This window comes from Scatophagus argus, chromosome 9 (genome assembly GCF_020382885.2).
Source record: "Scatophagus argus isolate fScaArg1 chromosome 9, fScaArg1.pri, whole genome shotgun sequence".
Lineage (NCBI taxonomy): Eukaryota > Metazoa > Chordata > Actinopteri > Scatophagidae > Scatophagus > Scatophagus argus.
In genome coordinates, this window is record NC_058501.1 from 15785468 (window position 1) to 15807552 (window position 22085).

General features: G+C 41.1%; 3 protein-coding genes across 6 annotated transcripts; 2 read left to right on the forward strand and 1 right to left on the reverse strand.

Annotated features, from left to right (window-relative positions):
* Window positions 1-3: 3 nt before the first annotated feature.
* On the forward strand, window positions 4-5708 carry gba (glucosidase, beta, acid). Of its 3 annotated transcripts, none has more exons than XM_046398376.1 (12): window positions 5-157; window positions 321-425; window positions 1099-1290; window positions 1374-1520; window positions 2373-2506; window positions 2597-2769; window positions 2868-2957; window positions 3051-3198; window positions 4106-4330; window positions 4787-4950; window positions 5066-5182; window positions 5272-5708. In XM_046398376.1, the coding sequence occupies exons 2-12, from the start codon at window positions 326-328 to the stop codon at window positions 5375-5377; spliced, it is 1596 nt and encodes a 531-aa protein (XP_046254332.1). In that variant the 5' UTR covers window positions 5-157; window positions 321-325; the 3' UTR covers window positions 5378-5708. The 3 variants fall into 3 exon arrangements, with proteins under 3 accessions (XP_046254334.1, XP_046254332.1, XP_046254333.1); XM_046398377.1 differs by having other exon boundaries at window positions 321-398; XM_046398378.1 differs by lacking the exons at window positions 4787-4950; window positions 5066-5182; window positions 5272-5708 and adding an exon at window positions 4461-4767 and having other exon boundaries at window positions 4-157.
* Window positions 5709-6172: 464 nt separating this feature from the next.
* On the reverse strand, window positions 6173-15862 carry rnf115a (ring finger protein 115a). The gene is made up of 9 exons (XM_046398382.1): window positions 15626-15862; window positions 10988-11046; window positions 10587-10641; window positions 10038-10318; window positions 9774-9842; window positions 9607-9679; window positions 9428-9521; window positions 8469-8584; window positions 6173-7337 (listed from the first exon to the last, which is right to left on the reverse strand). Exons 1-9 carry the CDS (start codon window positions 15860-15862, stop codon window positions 7215-7217), a joined length of 1107 nt encoding a protein of 368 aa, XP_046254338.1. The 3' UTR covers window positions 6173-7214.
* On the forward strand, window positions 15798-22018 carry polr3c (polymerase (RNA) III (DNA directed) polypeptide C). Of its 2 annotated transcripts, XM_046398374.1 has the most exons (13): window positions 15798-15935; window positions 17545-17691; window positions 18095-18359; window positions 18815-19125; window positions 19265-19369; window positions 19653-19826; window positions 19917-19968; window positions 20090-20150; window positions 20222-20372; window positions 20944-21045; window positions 21156-21205; window positions 21362-21511; window positions 21617-22018. In XM_046398374.1, the coding sequence occupies exons 2-13, from the start codon at window positions 17545-17547 to the stop codon at window positions 21693-21695; spliced, it is 1647 nt and encodes a 548-aa protein (XP_046254330.1). In that variant the 5' UTR covers window positions 15798-15935; the 3' UTR covers window positions 21696-22018. The 2 variants fall into 2 exon arrangements, with proteins under 2 accessions (XP_046254330.1, XP_046254331.1); XM_046398375.1 differs by lacking the exon at window positions 19265-19369.
* Window positions 22019-22085: the final 67 nt, after the last annotated feature.

Genomic DNA, 22085 nt, shown 5'->3' on the forward strand with positions numbered 1-22085 from the left:
ATACCTTCCGAAGTCACATGACTGGCTAAAAGTTAGTATTGCTCACCGAAACCAAGTGGCGTGTATGGCAGATTGGACAAAAAAGTGAAGTTGTTGGTCGAGTGTGAATACTTGCATTAACCCGTGGGACATGCCAGATTTTGTATTCTCCTCAAAGGCGAGTCCGTCTTTTCTAAAGTGCTCTGAATGAAATGACAATAACATGTGAGCTAATGTGTCAGCTAGTCGGGTGTTGGCTAACTTGCATTTTGATTGAATCGGTATAAATGTTAAAGAATCTGACATCTCTGTGGGCTAACACAGGTATTCTGTGTTTTTAGATAACATGGCGTCGTCGTTGCCGTCGTCTGTGCTTCTGGCTCTCGTTTTCCTCACAACAGAAGTGACCGTCTTTACAGGTAACACCGAGAGGCAGGTAAAACACGGTGGGTGCAGGATTCAGATCTTTTACTCAAGTAAAAGTACTACTACCACATTGTGAAAGTCTTGCGTAGCTTAAGCAAAAACAATTACTCTATGCATTAAAACGACCCTTTTCAGTGTTTTATTTGGATGTTTATGGATTAGTGCTGCATTAATGTGCGTGTTGCATTTTACGACTGTAGATGTTTAAGGTTGAGGTAATTTCATCCGCTTTTTATATTGTAAGGTGGTTTGATCTACAGCAATGCATCATATTTAATCATGTGTCTGTAGGGTCGCTGCCCTATGAGACATGCGCATCTATAAAGATTTGACTTTTCATGGCCTCAGGAAATCAGCCCTGTTTTCTTTCTAACAGGGTTCTTTAGTTGTTTACTTGGGCAAGGAAGCCTTTGGTTTATCACAGACATTCACATTCAAAATCACTGAATCTGCAAAGGAACTAATCCTGTCAGACAAATGTAATCAAATGTAGTCAAATGAACAGTATTTTGCCCCTGAGATGTAGAAGACTAGAACTGTTAAGTGGAGTACAAGTACCTCATCTATATACTTGAACGTATGTACTTACTTACATCCCTGTGCTTCAAAACAACTGAAACTTCAAAATGCTGGTATCCTATCTGTTAATCAGTTACAGTTGAATTCTATTTGTGTAACTTTTTCTCCATCCAGAAAGCACTGCATGTCTTCCCAGAAACTTTGGTCATGACTCTGTGGTATGTGAGTGTAATTCAACCTACTGTGATAGTGTTGGCTCCATCACCTTGCCTCCTGTGGGTCAGTACTCCTCCTACATGACCAGCATGGCCGGCAGCAGGCTGGAGGCAGGCCAGGGCCAGATCCAGGTGAACGGGACTTCGACAGGTGAGTCATGAGGGCTCACATTGGGATGTCTGTAGTGTTGGAGCAGGTGCAGAGAGTCTCTTTTATTTATGGATCTCTTTCAGGCCTCAGGTTGACTATTGTTGCCTACCAGAAGTACCAGAAGATCAGGGGATTCGGTGGAGCTATGACAGACGCGGCAGCCATCAACATCCTGTCTCTCTCTTCTGAGGCACAGGACCAGCTGCTACGACAGTACTTCTCTCCTGATGGTACGTTAAGTCAAAGAAGAAGAAACTAGTTGGGTAATATGTCAGAAAGGCACACACATTTCTGATTCCTGTTGGTCTATTTTTAATGTGAAAAGGCATAGCAGCCAGGGTTTTTCACATAACAACGGTTGTCCTGCTCCAACGTAATGAAAAATACCTTTCACACATTCTGTGAGGTGTCTATACTGTATGTGCAGGTTAGCTTGTTTCCCACATTAACAGCATCATCATCACCATTGGCACCCACATCGTCCAGCATCAGTCATTCGTGTGCCTGTGAGCCTGTGCTACGTGGTTCAGATCATCATGATATTAATTCAGATATTTTTCTAAGCTTTCTATTTGTTGTAAAACTAACTTTAGTATTTAATTCTGGGTGACACCTTACTTTAACTCCAATATTTTTTATTTATTTATTTCATTACTGCATTATAACCTTATAACCGAGGGTTTAAAGTTGCTGACAAATATATTAATAAACTCTTATGTCTGTTTACAGTTTGATTATAGTGTTATGAATTATTTATGAGTTGTTTGTATAGTCCAGTGTATTGAATTTGATAACAACTTGACCAGAAAATTAATATGGAAAACTGAGCTTGGTTAGTTATTTTTCATTGCAGATTTTCATAATATACAAAAAAACGGACAAAACAGTATACTGCATTATATATACTGATATTGATACACAAATTTGCACAAATACAACATGATGGCATTAAAAAATATGTCACCAATTAAGTTAAACGTGAGTTATAGTAATTATGTGGAGGTTTCAGTTTTTAACAAATATCATCCAGATATTTTTCCTCTAAGCCGCTAAATGATCACTTGATGCTGTCTCTCCATGAGGTATCGGCTACACGGTGGTGCGTGTGCCCATGGCCAGCTGTGACTTCTCCACCCGTCTGTACACATACGACGACACGCCTGGAGACTACAACCTGGACAATTTCACTCTGGCCCCTGAGGACATCAACATGAAGGTCTTTGTCTCTCTCTCACACACATACACATGCCCATCGCTCTCTGCCTCTAACCCGTCCTCCTCCTCCTTCTCCTCTTCCTCGTCTCAGATCCCTCTCCTGCAGCGTGCTCAGGCCTTGTCTCTTCGCCCCCTGTCTCTGCTGGCCAGTGCCTGGAGCGCCCCTGCCTGGATGAAAACTAATGGTGCACTCATAGGAAAAGGCTCTTTGAAGGGCCAGCCTGGGGGCAAAGAGCATAAAACCTGGGCTCGGTATTATATCAGGTGACATGTGGGCCTTTACCTGAGTGGGATGTCACATGCTGGTAATGTCTAATACATAGGAAACTTACTCTAGTGGTCGCTTTATTCTTTCCTCTCAGGTTCCTTGAGGAATATGCTAAATATAACTTGACCTTCTGGGGACTGACCACAGGGAATGAGCCCTCTGCAGGACAGATGACGAACTACAGGTCTCATCTCACATCATATTACGCAGAACTAATCATCATCACGCCTCCTGAATTTTTTACAACAGACTGAGAAGCATCTTTGTCTCGCTGTAGTTTCCAGGCTCTGGGCTTCACGCCTGAGGAGCAGAGGGACTGGGTGGCTCTGGACCTGGGCCCTGCCCTGCACGCTTCAGCACACCCACACACACACGTACTCATACTGGATGACAACCGCCTGCTGCTGCCTCACTGGGCTAAAGTGGTGAGTCCAAGGATGGTGACATAGTGGAAAAGGTCACGGGGAACTCTGCTACATCTGCGGCCACATTGGTGGTGCAGACAAGAAATCAGGAAATAAATCAGTATAAGTAAAAGAAAAAATGGATTAATTCATACTAAAAGATAAGCCTAATGTCTAATACAGTGAAGTAGATATAAAGTAAGATAAATGTGCTTGCATAGTAGAGGAAAGCTAATATAAGTGAAGTTTGGTACCATTCAGTCTGTAGAATTTTTTTTAATCTTGCAGCTTCACATCTTTGGGCTCTGAAGGGATATGGAAGAAAGAGTGTAAAAGTACAGATGTGTCTGAAGAAAGGCGTGTGTGTTCTGTAGTACCTGAGATAGGTTTTGTCTTTCACTGAGAGGCTCCTACACAACAAGACTGTGTCTACAACACAGGTTACTGCAGGATTCATCGTGCTAAACTTAAGACATTTGAAGACGTTTTTATTATATACTACATTTTAGACACATAGACTGCAAAGTAATACAGGTTTCACAGTCATAACCACTATGTATGGAAGTATGATGGAAAACCAGTAGTGATGATGTGGCCTAGAAATGTTTATTGTTATATATTTTCAGTGCATCCCAGCAGCATATTTCTTCTATGATATAATTATTTATGTTAATTTGACTGATCCAGATGAGCAGCATAGTCTGAATGGATACATTTTTAAAGTACATTTTTTTACTGTCTACAACAGGCAAGACAAAACATTAAAAACTATTCTAAATAAAATAGACTGAAATACCTAATAAGGCCTTTTATAAGACTTTTGAAGAGTTTTTAGTATCTGCAGATGAAAAACAGCAGTGCTCCTTTTTTTCCCATGGATTTTATGTGGAAACTCAGATTTATTTTCTCCTCCCCTTTGTCCCTTCAGGTCTTAAATGATATTCAAGCTGGACGGTACATCCACGGTGTGGCAGTTCACTGGTACATGGACAGTTTTGTTCCAGCTGAGATCAGCCTGGGTGTCACCCATCATCTCTACCCAGAGTATTACCTGTTCGGCACAGAGGCCTGTTCTGGCTGGCACCCACTGGACAGAGGGGTGAAGCTGGGCAGCTGGCTCAGGGCTGAAAATTATGCGCATGACATCATAGAGGTAAGTTTGGTTTTTTTTGTTTTTTTTTAGCCAAAGTTTGACGGTTATGCATGTTCAGTCATATGTGTGAATTGACAGGCTGTGAGATGTTCCTGAAAGGTGAATCTCGTCCCTCGATGTTGCAACGCAGGTTTACAGGTTGCAGTCTGCTGCACGGACTCTTGAGAAACTGCCTGCAGGCCATCAAAGCAAGCTAGAACTGGTGTTTTGTTTCTTCTCTCGTCACTCTCTCTCAAAGGAAATTGGACTCCCTCCATTCTATCCCTTTTACATGGGTGCATTCAGACAGCCCAAGAATCAGGAGGGATTTGCGTATGTAGATATATGCTATCCCTGTGACATTTAAACAAAACACCAGGCACCAGTCTGGATTCATTCAAACAAAAGAACACCTCTGACTACAAGGTTACGAAACGCAGGCTAGATAATAAACTGTGGGTGTTTTCTCCATGGCAGGACTTAAATCATTATGTCGTGGGTTGGACTGACTGGAACCTGGCGTTAGACCAGACTGGAGGACCAAACTGGGTTAAAAACTTTGTAGACAGCCCTGTTATAGTGGATGCACAGCGTGATGTCTTCTACAAGCAGCCAACTTTCTATAGCATGGCTCATTTCAGGTAGCAAACTGGGCCTCATGTGATATTTGTTCTCAATGGATGACATATTTCACCTGTACTGTTATTAGAAGGAGGCAGTCCAATGAAATCCACACAAATTCCCCTTTTTACACAGTAAGTTCCTGTGGGAGGGTTCTCAGAGAGTGGGCGTGTCCTCCAATCAGAAAACAAAGTTGGAATACTCTGCCTTCATCAGACCAGATGGCTCAAAAGTCCTCATCATACTCAACAGGTATGTGAAATGTGTTTTGTTTTTGTTTTTTTATTGTGTGTAGATGGTAGGAAATTCACTCCACGGAGCTGTGTGTGTGTGTTTTGCAGGTCACAGTCAGTGATCCAATTTGAAGTGTGGGATCCTGCTGTGGGCTACATCCCCTCCACTGCTCCGGCTCGTTCACTGCTCACACTCGCTTGGAACACGCAGTGATCTTTAATTAAAACCTGTCACCCGTTTGTTTCACCTGAATCACATAAGTATTTTAATTTCAACATGCCACAAAAACTAAGTGATTTATGTTGGCAGCGTCTCATTACCAAAGCAGTTGTTACTTTAATGAACGAGAGCAAGATTATTTTTATCTGTCGTGTTTATCTGCACAGCTTTGGTAATTTCAGTGGTCACTTACATTAACCCTAGAACACTAACGTTAAAATTAGTAACACCATCACTAACGTTGGGTATATTTTACCCGATATAATATCTCGGATAAAATACAGTTTATCACACCAGCGTTCATCATGCCATATAGGACACACAGTGGCCACCTCTTGGTTTTTCTTTCACAGCTGTACTGAGCACACATTTGGTCGAAAGTATCAACACATCCCTTCATTTGGTTGTAAAATTCGATCACTTCAAAATTGTGTGGGTGAAAATCACCCGACGTTAGTGTTCTAGGGTTAATGTCAACTCATTTCTCATCCAGAATCCTGAAATGCTTTTTTTTAAATGTGGGATGGCACCTGTGAGTAATGAAAGTCATTTAAGAGAATGACCTATGTTGAAGTGTAACTGGTGCCTTGATTTCAGCATAGTGTTCTCACTATGTCACATCTGATCATATAAATAATGTACAGTTCGTAAATGACTTCTTCTGTTGCTATTTAATGTTCTAAGTTTAAATAAATATGATTAAGTTGAATGTTTTAAGTATCTTTGGCCATAAAGAGGATATAAAATGACACCTGGGTAAAAGGGGTCACAAACAATGCCATTCAACAGTTTTTCTTGTCAATTTATTAATACATCATAGACATTTTTTCATATATATAATATACAGGTCGATAGCCGGGTATTTCACATTTGTGTCTCCATTCTCAATGTTTTTTTTTTTCCTTTTGCAAACCATAAGTTGTTGGACTAAAATTATTTACATCAAAAAATGATAAAAATGTGGGGGGGAAACATAAACAGAAGGAATAAAATGACAGAGGGATGCCATCTGTTTCATAATATATACACCATGAGGAGTATTTTTAAATCTTAAGCATTACGTAACGGACCGAATGCTGTAATTTTTAAATTTCGCTGTGATGATGTTTGATTTTTTAATTTTGTTTTTTTTTTTCTCAGATGCGGAACAGTTCTGGAAGGCGTAAAAACTCCTTTGCTTTCACCCTATAAGACAGCTTCCATTTACGGACATTAAACAGCAGCCACCCAGAGTGAAAACCCAAAAGTAAAACATTATACCCTTCATTAACAAGACATTTATTGCAGGTGTAAAGGTGTTCATGTTGTCAGATCCAGTCCCAGTAAACACCAAGAGTGAAAGTAACCACTTTAGTATTCAAATATGCCATACAGGGCTCAGTTGCAGGACTCAGTTAATTTGCTGATGAGTAAAGAGGATATGTATGATAAAAAGTTTGGCATTTCCTCACAATAGTGTATCGCAGCAGTGCATTTCAAGAGAGAGAATAGAAGTTTGAAAGAAGAGAAAACATGGTCTTGATCATCAATCTAGGCTGGTTTGTTATTAGGCAAAAAAAAAAAAAAAAAAAGAATCCGAGACCTCAAGTGACTGTTAAGACGTCTGTACGAGTATCTGCATACATGGTTGATGAAAAAGGCATTAAAATAGAAAATAAAAAATACAAAAAAAAACAAACAACAACAACAAAAAAAGAACCATATCAAATATCAGACCGAGATGATTATGACGGCAACAGAGATGAAAAGAGGAAAGTGAGAAGCATTTCGCCTTCTCAGTGCGTTGTTGGATGTAGGCGGGGAGAACCGAGGGATGAGACAGGTGGGCGTCTCAGAAGGACCATCTCTCCTGTGTGCGGGGGTCCATGGAGAGGGAGGGGGACTCTGAAGGGGGCTGGCTGCTGCTGCTGTCTTCTCCGTTCAAACTCTTCCTACACACTGGACATGTGTCATGCTGTGCGGCCATGGAACAGAATATAGATAACATTAGCTTTGGGCAGTTTTAACAAGAATAACCCTTTTATTTTAGGCATATTTTACATGAAGCTCAGGCTGTAATGCACGGATAGTTCAGGGCAGCGTGGGTAAATTAATCCTGCATTTAGCAATCAAAAAAATGCACTGATTTAACTTATTTGGAAAAAAACAACACAGCTTTACTTAATTCTGAGGGTAAGACCGGAGACATGGTTTTGTTACTGTCAATAAATCTCATGAGAGGACCAAAACAAACATCAGGCTGATCCAACTAACTAATAAGTATTTCCTATTGAAATGCATAATAATGATTATTCCTCTGTGCCATTAACCTCCACTGTTGTCCAGAATCTATTAAGAACACATCACTGAGAGACGCTGATGCACCGGGTAGCAAGTTCCTTCAACACAATAAAAACAAAAAAAAAAAAAAGGAAAACGTCAAAACCGCTCATATGGTCCTGGTACAGTACATGCTCACTAAATGATAAATGGACTGCACTTGTATAGCACTATTCTACCTTAAAAAGCACTTTACAGTTTGTATCTCATTCATCCACATACACAGCCACACACACACACACACACACACGACAAAGGCCTGCCATCAGGAGCAAGCCAGACCTCCGTATCTGCCTAAGGACCACTTTGACATGTGGACAGGAGGAGCCGTGGATCGCCAACCCAGATTTTACCTGACGACCTGCTCTGAGCCACAGCTGCCATCTACTGCACCAAATTTATCCACAAATGAAAACAGTCCCACAAAAAATACACAACTTATTCCTGTTAATAGCAATGTTTGCTAAAAACCTACACTGAAAACTTGCTACTACTACTATTAAAGATTTATGTCTTCAGCGTGACAGACACTGGACACTGGACTAATGCATTGTTTGTTTTGGTCTTTTTTTTTTTTTTTTTGGACATGTTGACAAAAACAAAAATGTTAGAATATCGCCAGCCTAATCCTGTAATTTTCTGTGTGGATTACCAGGTAGCCAGCATGGATTCAAATTTCTTTGAGGTCTTAATTTCTCATCTACTGTATTACTATTTCATGGGTTATACGACAATACAATTTATTACATTCTTTGTTGTGACTTACCATTTCCAGCCATGGTACTATACAGTCTGAATGAAAGAAGTGGTTACATGGTAGCTGTCTGACTGGCTCTCCCACTGTGAAGTCCTCTTTGCACACCGGACATTCCATACAGCAGTCTAAAGGAGAAAGAAGGTGATTTTTGCCACCGTTTCTATTACTAATTATCAGTCACTTGGTAAGGTTTTAGTAAAGTACTAAAATATGTAATGCAACAAAACAAAAGTATGGGGGAAAAAAAGGGAATGTGGATTGTCATTTGTTCAGATAATTCAGTTCTCAAAGTCACTGCAAAAGCTGGGCTGCACAGTTACAGCTGAGTGGTAAAATAGGACGACAAACTGAGAAGAGGAAGTCAAGGGGACCAGGGCTACAAGAGGACTTGGAAGAAAAACTGAGGATGTGAGAATATCAGCAGGCAAAAAACATGTCACTTTAAAGTAATTTATAAAACAAACTGTTGATAGTCTCATGGTTAATAGGCATTTTGTCCCAAACAGACACGGCTGCAGAAGTGTCTCTTGGCAGGCTATAAACATAAGTCACTTTTTTAACTTTTCATAATGCATGTAAAGGCTGCAGAGTCTTCCAAAAAAATAAACATGTATTTATATCATGAGAATGTGTTATTTGTAATTATTTAAAAGGTGAGAGATTTTAAAGCTGCAACCTGGCTTAAATCATTACTTTAAAACTAGCCAGCAGCATCTAAACGCATATTGATACCTTTACACACAAACTTAGTAATAAATTCACAAAGAGCCTGTGCAACCCAAGTTGAGTCACTACTCAACTTGGTCTAATGGTCTAAATACAGTTATTCCACACAGAGAATAAGACTGACAACTCCAACCATGCCCATGTGCAATAATGCAATTTGTACTTCAGGAGCAAGTCCAGAGAAACATGAAGAGACCAAGTGAGACAAATGTAATTAAAAAAAAAAAGAAGAAAGTGCCGACCTGCTTGTTCCTGAGAGATACTGACAGTTGGGAGAGAAGAGATCTTCTCTTTCTCTGCTGGAGGAGGTCCTGCGTTCTCCAGCTGCCCTAGTAACTACACACAGAGAGACACACGTAAACTTCAGAGAAAAGAAAACACAACATAAAGTTGGAGTCAAGTTCTATTATATTCGATTTACCTGTGTTATCACAGCGTCTAACCCTCCCTGTCCCCAGGCGTAATCCCCGGGGTTAGAGTGCAGCATCCCCGTCCTGAGACAGACACAGACCAAACAAGTTAATAATAAGAAGAAGAAAAGAAAAAATAGCTGTGTGACACTGTGAGGCTACTGTAATATCATCTTACCATGAGAGGGGAGGTGAGCCAGGGACCCCAGAACTGGCAAAGAGACCAGTAAGAAACTGTTGTACAATCCTGAGACACAGACAGAAAATATATAACAGTTAATGTCATTGCCAAACATAAGAACAGTAAGAACAGCTTGCAGGATTGTAAGAGCATAAATAGCACTGTCATTATTATAAGTGGGAGTATGCAAATTGGAGAGGAGAGCCACTAGGTTGGTAAGGAAGACAGAAGAGGCAGAAGTCAAACTGCTCAATTACTCACCCCTCCACAGCAGGTGAGCGGTCTGGCCTACTGCTACCTCTGGACCGGTATCTCCTCTGGCTGTGAAGGCGAGGGGGACGTCCTGGTCCCCAGTGGTCGCCAGTTCCTAGTAAACCCCCCATGGGTCCCCCTAGGCCTGCTGGGACTGACCCCCCAATTGGTCCCCCTCCCAATCCCCCCAGGTCACTGAGACCCCCCAAACGGCCTCCAGGGAGCCGAGGTTCTGAGTCAGGCGTGTCACCGTCTGTAAATGGCCGCTCCAGCAACAAAAGGTGCCATAGCTACAGGTATATCGGGATTAGACAGGATTGGGAGAATACAAAGGGATTTTTAAAGATAGGATAGCATGCAGCACAATGGGAAGCCAAGAGGGAGAGCCAATGTGCAACAACAAAAGAGAGGAGAGGGGAGACAACAGAACGGTGAGAGGAGAAGAAGACAGGAGAAAAGAAGATAAATTTAATCACAACACATAAACTGATTGTAATAAATCCTCTTCACCCCCTTCCCCACCCTATTCTCCCCAAAATCCTTCTGAGCAACTCGTACCTCTGCAAAGTGTGTGGCTGTGTCATCTATCCCATTAGCGCCACCCTCTAGGAGACTGAGGGGAAATGCGCACAGGGGGAAAAAAGGCACATTATTAGCATCATCCTCTGAATCCTGCACACATGTTCAGGTTCAGGTTCAGTGCGAGCCTGGGACAAAACTGCATCATGAGTCTATGAGTCTACAATGTTCTACAGCACAAGATATGGGTTTTTGTAAACAAACAACAAAAGCAGGCAGATGAGCTGTCAGACGTCTTTTCTTTTTTGGCTCTTGTTTACACGGAAACATCTGACAACTCATGTACCTGCTTTTGTTCCAGACTAACACTAAAAGGCCTTGACATTTCATGTTATTTTGGAGACATGAGGTAAATAGCCAGAATAACATATGTCCCTTACCTGGAGTCTTCTGTGACTTCCTCTATGAACCCTGAATCACATCTTGGACAGATGTACTCCTGGAAAGAGTCACCATAAAGGCTAAGTCACACAGGAGTCATGCAGCTTAGGAAAAATGAGCATTATTATTTCTAGAAGGCAACATATTCAGATCTTTCAGTCATTCAGTCTTGTTTGTCTGAACGACAGTCCCCAGCCCAAAAGATATTCAGTTGACAACAATGAAATGCAGAGAAAAGCGGCAAATTATTAAAACATTTCTGTTTTAAAAATGACTAAAACAAATGAATTATTATAAAAGGAGTCAGAGATTAATTTTCTGTCACTTCACCAGAGACTGACTGACTAATTGTTTCAGCTCTACTTCAGTAAATTCATTATGTGCAGAAGTGTTATGACTTTGATATCCAAATGAAAAATCAAAAGTAAATAACAAGAACAAACACACAAAAGTAGATGCCTGTTGTTTTACACATGTAAAAGGTTCCACACTGTATTTGCCATGTTGTGATATATTTCTATCTGGAAAATATTATTTTATATTCCATTCTTCATTGAATGGGATCATAAAAACATTATGGTGAGTGATTTGGAACAGAACAACATTTTGTCAGTCAGTCTTTGAAGGAAAACATTTAGATTTGTATGTTGGCCAGTGATTTATGAATGTATCCTCGGAGGTAGAGCTGGTCCGCCAATCACACCTAAAGCATGTAGTGTAAGAGAATAAGAAAGGCACTATAGACAGTTTGCACGGATGGATCTTATGTTGTCCCCTCAATATGTAAAATTTTAGGGATCAAAAACCAGGGTCATGGAGTCCTGATTGGCTGAGAAAGCCTTTGGTAAGCAAAAACAGTTTAAGTGAGCTGTGTGTCATTTTCTCACAGAAAGGATATCACATATATTGCATAAATAAGCAAATGACTGAGGGATGGTCCTTGGGATTTACTGTCATAGTGTGGGGCGCTGCAACTCAATTCAATTCAATTCAGTTTATTTATATAGCGCCAATTCGCAACAAAAGTTATATCATGACACTTTCCAATTAGAGCAGGTTTAGACCAAACTCTTAATTAAATTGTAATATAGAGAAGGCAGAAACCTCAGACCAGACCCCGAGTCAAGATGGGCGGCCATCTGCCTTGACCGGTTGGGTCGAGAGAGAGAGCGAGAGCAGGAGAGAGAGAGAGAGAGAGAGAGAGAGAGAGAGAGAAAGAGAAAGATAGACAGACAAAGGGAGAGAGGGAGAGGGGGGGTGAGGCGTGAGAGAAGGAGCACACAAGCAGAAATGCATAGCAGCAGTAATAATACCAGAAGTATTGGAACTGTAGATAATGATAATGACAATGAAGTATACAGAAGGTATTACGGTGATTATGATAGCAATATTAGTAACAATAATAATGGTAGCAGCTGCAGCAGAGTAGTAATAGATTTAAGGTAGATTATGACTAAACAGTAGTAATCGCATTAAGTTTCGAGCAGGACCGCAGCAGGAGGTCCAACCACGATCCATGGGAACCTGCGAGACAAGAAAGCACAAGGACTCCAAGGAAGAAGTTGAGTTAGTGATATGCATTAATGGGACATAAATGTGTGCAGAAGGAGAGGGAGAGGAAGAAAGAGCTCAGTGCGTCATGGGAGGACCCCTGGCAGTCAAAGCGTATAGCAGCATAACTAGGGGGCCGGCCTGGGCCGGCCCTAACTATAAGCTTGATCAAAAAGGAAGCTCTGGTGGGATAATAGGGAACTATCAACTCTTTAAGATATGATGGTGCCTGACCGTTCAGGGCTTTATATGTGAGGAGAAGAATTTTAAATGCTATCCTGAATTTTACAGGTAGCCAATGTAGAGAAGCCAGTACAGGAGAAAAATGATCTCTCATGCTGGTTCTTGTGAGTAATCTTGCAGCAGCATTCTGGATTATCTGGAGAGTCTTTATAGATTTATTGGGGCAGCCTGATAGAAGGGAGTTACAATAATCCAGCCTAGAGGTAATGAATGCATGAACTAATTTTTCTGCATCTTTCTGACTCAGAATGTGCCTAATTTTTGCAATATTGCAGAGGTGAAAGAATGCAGTCTTTGAAATATTCGATATGTGTGAGTTAAAGGACATATCCTGGTCAAAGGTAACTCTTAAATTCCTCACAGTGTAGCTTGAGGCAACGGCTAAGCCATCTAGCATTGCTATATCACTGGATAATTTGTTTCTAAGGTGTTCAGGGCCCAGAACAATAACTTCAGTTTTGTCTGAATTTAGAAGTAAAAAACTGCAAGTCATCCAGGTTTTCATGTCATGCCTGAAGTTTAGTTCAGTTAGTTCAGTTTAGCTGATTTGTTTCTTCTGGTTTCATTAACAAGTACAACTGTGTGTCATCTGCATAACAATGAAAATGTATGGGGTGTTTTCTGATAACATCACCGACAATGGGGAGCATGTAAAGGGTGAATAATATTGGCCTGAGGACAAAACCTTAGGGAACTCCATGACTAACTTTTGTGAGTGTGGACTATGTATCATTAACATGAACAAATTGAGATCGATCTGATAAATAAGACTGAAACCAGCTTAATGCAGTTCCTTTAATGCCAATTAGGTATTCCAATCTGTGCAATAAGATGGACTGGTCAGTGGTGTCAAATGCAGCACTAAGGTCCAACAGTATAAGGACAGAGATAAATCCCTTGTCTGATGCCAGTAGGAGGTCATTTGTGACTTTGACCAATGCCATTTCTGTGCTATGATGAGCTCTAAAGCCAGATTAAAAATTTTCAAATAAGTTATTATTATGAAGAAAGTCACATAGCTGATTGGCGACTGTTTTTTCCAAGGCTCTTGGAAAGAAATGGAAGGTTGGATATCGGTCTATAGCTGCTTAAAACCTCTGGGTCAAGTGTGTGTTTTTTAAGGAGAGGTTTGGCTACAGCTACTTTAAAGGACTGGGGTACATAGCCTGTTATTAGGGACAGATTGATCATGTCTAATAGACAGGTGCTAAGTAAGGGTAAAACTTCTTTGAGTAGCTTAGTAGAGATGGGGTCTAAGAGGCATATTGTTGGCTTGGATGGATATATAAGTGAACATAACTGATGAGGGTCAATAGGCTAGGAGAAAAGCAGTCAAGATGACTATCTGGTTCTACTGTTGTTTCTAAGGTTCCAGTGTTTGTATGTCAATCGGTACCAGTAGGTGTTGAATTTTGTCTCTAATGTTGCTGCAGTCTGTTGGCTCAGTGAAGACATGCCACAGGACTGAGAGGGCCTGAGACAAGCAGGCCAGTTTAGAGTCAGTGACATGGCAAGCTGGAATGACCCTCAACCATACAATAAAAATACAGATTCAGCTGACAAGATAATCTGGTGGACTGACTTACTGACGCAATGACTGCTGGCCAATAACATGCAATATACACTCAGTTGACGGTTTAAAAGGTATGAACTCATTTATATCAACCAAGCTGGATTTAATATGAAATATCTCGGTATTAGAGCAGCAACTATTTTAATTATTTTCAATGATTAAGCTGCCAATAATTTGATTATTTAATGAAGATTAAAATTCCCATCACAGTTTCCTAAAACATAAGATAACATCTTAAAATTGTTTCTTCTGTCCAACCAGCAGACTAAAACCAAAACATTAAGTTTATTATCAAAAACGCTATAAAAAAACAGCAACTCTTCATCCCTGACATTGACTGACATTGTCGTTTGATAATGATTACCCAGTTAATAGGTTATCCAACATGTTGTCAATTCTCTTTTCACCAAGTGATAGACTAATCAACTAATCGTCTAAGCTCTTTTTGTTTTAATACAATATAAGTGAACAGGAATGCAAACTAGGGTTTTCAAAATGATCAGTAACTGAAATTAACACATTTCTACAACTGTTTAAACAAACCCATTATAACCTTCATGACCTCAGGATATACTACAGTGCTGATGTATTAGACTACTGTTAGCCAGGTGTACCTAATAAACTGGCAACTGGGTGTAAATAGGAAACCCTCTCAACTACTTAGGGTGTGAAAAGTGCATGTTTAATTCATCCTGGGTTTAGTAAGTCTGACAAGATGTGGGTCAAGCCAGCGTTTAGCTCTAAAACTGAAACTAAAACGAACCTTGAGCTTAAATGTTTATATGTTCCTGAAAATTCCCCAGCTCGTCCTGGCAAATATTTGCCTCACAACAAACAAAAACAGAAAACAAAAGTAGCCAATTATCAGTCAGCTAACGTTAATACAGTCTATAATCATATGTCATGATAAAAACACAGACCCTCTTCTCTCAGCTGTTTGTGTTGTTTCGTGCAAAACACAAAATCCCCAAGCTGTCAAAGCAAGGCGTCAAGTACCGTGCTTGGACTAAACTGTCTCAGACATGCAAGCCCAACGAAACCTCGACATCTGCTTATGTTGCCTGTTTTTTGGACGAAGACATTGGCGAGTGTCACGAGTTTATTTAGAGAGTTAACAACAACAAACGCTGCTAACTGCTAACTGGCTAGCTGGTGTTGAGCTGTAGCAAGCAAGCGAAACAAACGGCGTTTTGGAGAAAGACCGACTTGTCAACCGCACATTTTATACAAAACAGTACGTCAGGCAAAGAAAGAAAAACATCGGCCTTACCGGGAGTTTGGGGTTCACTTCTCCCTTACAACAGTGACAGAAAAACCGATGCGGTGGAACAGCCGCAGCCTCCGCCATCTTCCCCCCTGAGCTACTCAAACACTGACGTCGGTCCTCCACAAACTGAAGGCAGCTGTCCACCTCCGCCCCGGCATGCACCGCGGCACTGCTGGGCAAATCCAAGCTAGCAAACCCAAAGAGCGGAAGCGTTGTTGTGCTGTCAACGAGAAGCCACATGTGTTCGATCCTCGGTGTGCGGGATGCTTAAAAGCAAGGACTTCATCTCTCCAGACACTTCACTCTCGAAAAGGTCTGTGAAATGTGAAGCAGAAGACGTTTCAGTTAGCTATCAGCTAGGTTAGCTTTTAAAGTGTTTCTCCAGTCTGGTCAGCCACCAGTTCACTTTTTTGCGACGGCAATAATAAGCTTTGTGCCCTTTAACTCTTTTATGCGTGTGTTCATGCCCGAGTGTCTGTGTATTCGTCTGTTTATAGTGTCAACACGAATGACAAGCACTGTGTAATATTTATATCTACACTGTCAAGCAGTTTCTGTTTCTGTACAGCATAGTCCAACATTTAAACGGTTAGGAACTCATTTGAACTCATGTTTTCTTATGTTGGAAATCACCTCCAATCAATCTAACGTGGACAATGGCCAGTTCAAGCTTCTTATCTCAAAGTTAACCATGGGTAATAACTTAAAGAAGCACTCAGCTGCTTTAGTACTGCTCTTCCGAACAGTTTTGAGAGACAAATAAACCAAAGAGTGGTTCAGATCAGAGCAGCATAAGTCGGGGTATGGTGGACTAAGCAAGCTCCAAAAATGATAAAATCAAAATCTTATTGGTACTGAAAGGAAAAGTTTGTCTTTGGGTTTTGGGCTTCTGGTTGGACAAAACAAGATATTTGGAGAAGGTACTTTAGCCTCTTGTAAATAGGCTTTGTTTACTCTCAGGTAAATAGGAAGTCACATTAAGGTAAATAATAATTGTTGGATGAGTCAATAATGAAAACAGTCATTAGCAGCCATTATTGTTGCTATGTACAAAGTAGACAGAGAGCCTTTTTCTGTTTCAAGGTTCTTGATGGTTGAAAGCTTAATTCTCAAGACAACATCAATGCACCTGACACGACTTCTCCAAGTCTCAGTCTGACCACTTCTGGAGGAAAACAACACCTTCCAGTAAAGCACATGTGTAAATAATAACATTTAACAATTAAATTAGTGATGGTTGAATTCTTTTGAGCTGCCTCCTACATTGTTGGGGTCCTGGTGCAGTTCATGCAGGCCCTCTTTCACACTGCCATGGTGTGGCCATTTAGTGGTGGACACTATCAAAAGGAAATGTAGACTTTTTAAAATGCAATAGCGATATAATGCACGCGAAACCATATCGTGACTGATGGTCTTTCACTATTTGTTTCTGTAATATCTGGTAACAAGATGCAAATTTATAATTTCTCTTGGTATATTTTTTTATATGGGAGCACATAGCAACCAGTGGTTTGCCCATAGCAACAGTAGTCCTCCTCCAACATAATACATTTCACACATTGGGTAAAATAGACTTCTTTTCCTGTAAATTTCTTGCAGTCGTGACAGTCTGTGTTATGCCAGTATTTGCCTTCCATGTGTGACCCTTTCTTTGGCAGGCGTCTACTTCACACCTGTTAGTTGGCAAACACTTTGGTCCTAATTATGCTTTTATTTAGTGGTTTATTAGCAACATTGTCCTGGAAATGTTAAGCCCAGTCTACACTACATTATACTCTGTATATTAAAAGCACATAGACAGAGTTATACTGACAGTTGTGGTCACACAGGTGTTTAGTGTAGGTTGCTGGGAAACTTGTATTCAGCCTAGACGTGAGACCTTTTCTTCACCTTTGTGTACTCTTGTGTGTTTGTGTGAGCAGATGACTGCCCAGGAGGTGCGTCTGTGTGGTCTCCTGCTGCGGGAGCACTTTGGAGAAGTGGTGGAGAAAGTGGGAACACACCTGCTCAGAAGTGGAGCACAGAATTTAAGAACCCTCATTCATGAGACTGGCATCTCATTGGACCTGGTACCACTCCTACACTTACTGTCACCAGGCTCCTACTGTCTCTACTTCACACCATAAAAATATCATTACACATTATATCTTTAGCAGTATATACCCTACGTCTCAACATTTTTGAGCAGAGTTAACAGTCCAGCCTTTGTGATTACATTGGTGGACATTCAAGCCATTGTAGGCATAATGTTCAGTGTGTTTACATACAATAATTATTCCACACTTGCAGCAAATTATGCAGTAGTTTTTGCATCATCAGTTTAAAGGCAGAACTCAGTGTCTGTTCAAGAAGCCTGATTACATGGCCACATATAGCCTTAGCTGTGATTTTGAAATAATAATAAAAAAAATACCAGTTTTTATATGTTTTCTTCTTACTTGTTTCCCCTCCCCTTTTTTGTCTGCGTTGTAGGTTAAGAAGTCCCTGTGTGTGCTTGTGCAGCACGGGGCTTGTGTGTTCACCTCAGGCCGTAGAGGACCTGGGAGCCCCACAGAATATCGGGCCAGCTGTGATTGGATTCTGAGAATTCTGCGATACCCACGCTACATCTACACAGCCAAAACCCTGTACGGTGACACCGGAGAGCTAATCATAGAGGAGTTACTGCAGAGAGGTGAAATGACCATGAGCAGTACGGTTAAGACAGTCGCTGACCGGCTCACACAGAACATGGAGGGTCAGTATATCTGTCTGTCTCAGTCACCCACGTTCATACACTGATGGCAGAGGCTGCCAGATACCTGCTTGCTCATCAGGTGTGATTCAGTGCTTCCTATCCAAAACGCTCAATGATTTTTCTTTGCCATTCACCCACTCACACAGTGATGGAACAGCCATTTTGGGGCAAATTTGGGGTTCAGTATCGTACCCAAGGACGCTTGGAGATGTATCCGGAGCTGGGGATCAAACCATCGACTTTCCATATAAAGCTTTAATGTTGCCTGCAGATTTGTGAAGAAGTGCTTTGATTTGGGTTTACCCTCTCACTCCTCTCTTGGCTCAGAATCCATATTTGGTCAAAAGCCTGCCGTGGAAAGCAGGCAGGACCACCTAACACCTGTCAGTCACGCAAAGATGCTCCGAAATACAAACTACTGCAGCAGTTTTCTCTCGTCTTTCCTGTTGCTCTAGATGGCTGCAGCATGGATTACAGTGAAGTGTCTTCTGCCTTCGCCAAACTGGTGGAGACCCATTTTCTTCAGCGCTGCCCTCCAATGACAGGAGCAGGAACAGCAGACAGTGGCACTCCAGCTGCCCCTGCTACCCCTGCTATCCCCGCTACCCCCAGTACTCCTGCTAGCACTGCCTTGCCCACACCAGAGAGCTTCCCGGACTGTTACAGGGTTCCTCATGTGACACTCATAGGGAAAGGCAAGCGGCGACTGTCCAGTGAGGATGGAGAGGACCAAAGGAATGCAAAGAAAGCAAAAACAGAATCAGAGGTGGGCGTTTGGTTAGTTACACTTTAAACACATTTGGAGAACTTTTAAAACTTCAGTTATCTAATTTCCCTGTCCTTTAAGTACATTGTGTTTCTTATCTTTTTGGTGACCTCTCCATTTGCATGTTTCTTACGCTCAGACACACGGGGATGAAGGGATTTACTGGCAGGTGAATTTTGAGAGGTTCCATCTCCACTTCAGAGACCAGGCCATCATCAGTGCTGTAGCCAATAAGCTGGACCAGGTCAGGTTTACACATGGATGCTTCAATTACATTGTTTAAAAAATAGTCACTTACACTTACTGACTTTCTTCCTTCAGTTATATAAGAATATTGTCATGTTATATGTAGCAGTCAGCAACTGGTTAGCTTAGCTTAGCATAAAGACTGGAAACAGGGGGAAACATTTGCTGTACAGGTGGTATCAATTCTTGTCCCTTGCCTAGCAAGATAGCACCAGTTATTATTATGGTTATTTCTGATTTTAACTATTGTCTTTCTGAATAATTTTGTCTTAATATCTCAGACTAGCAGTGAGATTGTGAGGACGATGCTGAGGATGAGTGAGGTTACGACCTCTCCCACAGCCACCTGCACAAAGCCCCTCTCAGCCAATGAGATCTTCAGGTCCCTCCCAAGTAGTTACAACATTGCAAGACCCATCTTAGACCAGTACCTCACGCTACTGGTTGATGACCCGGTATGAGCAGCTTGAGCCACTGGTTACCTTTTTCTAATCTTTTCTTCTCACAAGATTTTTCTTTAAAGGTGCTTGTCTTTCTTTTCCTAGATGGAGTTTGTGGGCAAGGCTGGTGAAAGTGGAGGAGGGATGTACGTTGTCAGTATCCTTTTTTTTTTTCTTTAAGAGGGTCCTTGTAGAGGAACCGAACCAGCACGCTGTTTTTGTGCAATTTAATTTAATGAAACACCAAGCATGGATGCTTTTCTTAATTCACCTCTCAGATCTACACAGAGCACTGGCAAATCTGGCTCGTGCCACACTTGAGTCTGTAGTACAGGAAAGGTAAGTGAGGGAGTTTTGAAATTGTGCAAACATGCAATTGTCTGATTTAATTAGTTTTAATCTGTCATCAGATTTGGATCCCGATCAGCACGCATCTTTCGTCTGCTGCTAAGGAAACGTCACCTGGAGCAGAAGCAGGTGGAGGATTTTGCCATGATTCCAGCCAAAGAGGCAAAAGACATGCTCTACACACTGCTTTCACAGAATCTGGTCCAGCTACAGGTACATGCATCACATGTGAAGATGGTCTCACAAATCTTCTCTTAGCATCTGTGTGTTCTTACTAAACTATTACCCAACTCTGTATTTTTAAGAAGAACTTTAGAAGTCGTCTTCCCTTCTAGCTGCTGCCAGACATGATTTGTAACTTTGACAAAAATAAGAGGACATGCTGAACGCTGTGATGGATTTAAATATACAAAAGCAAGTTTCGAATCTCTTCAGGCCAATTTTCTGAGTGAGTGACTGCCTGGAAAGTAGAATTTATCCCAAAAAAACCCAAATCTCATCCAAAAACCTGCTTTGAAAATTATTTGGCATACGTTTTGAAGATGCACTGATTGAATGAGATATTTTTACAACTAGATATACAAAGCATCCCAGGCTTCTCTGTGGACAATGACACAGGAATATTTTGATAAAAGTGACTATTTTGCAGTTTCACTGACATGTTGAAAATTTAAACAAGGACACCCAGACTGTTTGAGTCATCAGTTTGAGGGAGCAGCATTAGTTCTTGTTCTTTAATCTACCGACTCAGTCTCTCTGAACAGACATATTTTTTTTTAAACAGGAAGTGCCAAAGACTCCTGACTATGCACCCTCTCGTACCTTCTATCTTTACACTGTCAACCAGCTCCAGACTGCAAGAATGCTGCTTCAGAACTGCTACAAGGTAAAACAATGAACATGCTGTAAAAAAATTACTTCTAATTCTAATAACATGACTTTTTCCTGATTTTGCCCCCTCTAATGTCTAATGTTTCTGAACATTTTTCTCTGCAGACGGAGGCAAACCTCATAGAGCGACGCCTGTTTGAGACCAAAGAGAGCAAGTAAGTTCATCGTAACCGCCTGCCCCCGTGTTTGCTGCATCACTCTCTCTCTGTCCTTGCCAGGCAGATAATTTCACATGATCAGCTTTCAAAGTTGTCTTACTCGCACACTGTATCACAGATATGTGGCTGATTGGTTTTCTGCTCGCCTGACAGGCGTCTGCTGGAGAAATCCCAGCGAATTGAGGCCATTCTGGCATCTCTGCAGGCCAGTGGGGCTGAGCCTGAGCAGCTGACGGAGGTCGAGGAGATGATCACTGCCCCTGAAAAGCAACAGCTGGAGGCCTTACGGCTTCACATTAACAAGTAGGAGCACAATGCTAAACTACAGCTCCATTTTCCGCAGGTTTCTCCACTTGGTGTCGTGTCTGTTGGTGTTACTATCCTCACTATTGTTCTTTTCCCTTCCAGGTTAGATTCAGCAGAGAACCAGGTAGATGAAACCATCTTTATACTAGAATCGTACATCAACTCCACTGTCACAAGTTAGGAGTCTGTGTGACAGCTCAATCACAGTGCTTTTGCTGTGCCTTTTTGTGTAAGAATGCTCAAGTGTGGCTGTTTTTATAGTTTATAAGATTGGATTGTTTCAGTTTTGAGTTAGATAAAATCTGAATAGATTTTTTAGCTTGTTATTGAATATATCAGCAAGCAGGAACTGAATAAACTGAGCACAAGAATACTTCTTTACAACAGTTTTAATTTCAATAAAGAACAAACATAAAACTGTAAGACAAACACAGGACAAAGTGTTGATTTGAAATGTAAAACCATGGATAAGTCTGTATATTAAATAGAAGAACTGTGGTTTAATACACTTTGTGTTTTCCTTAAAATAAGAAAAAGATCATTTACATAAGTGCTCCCGACCCTGGAAATA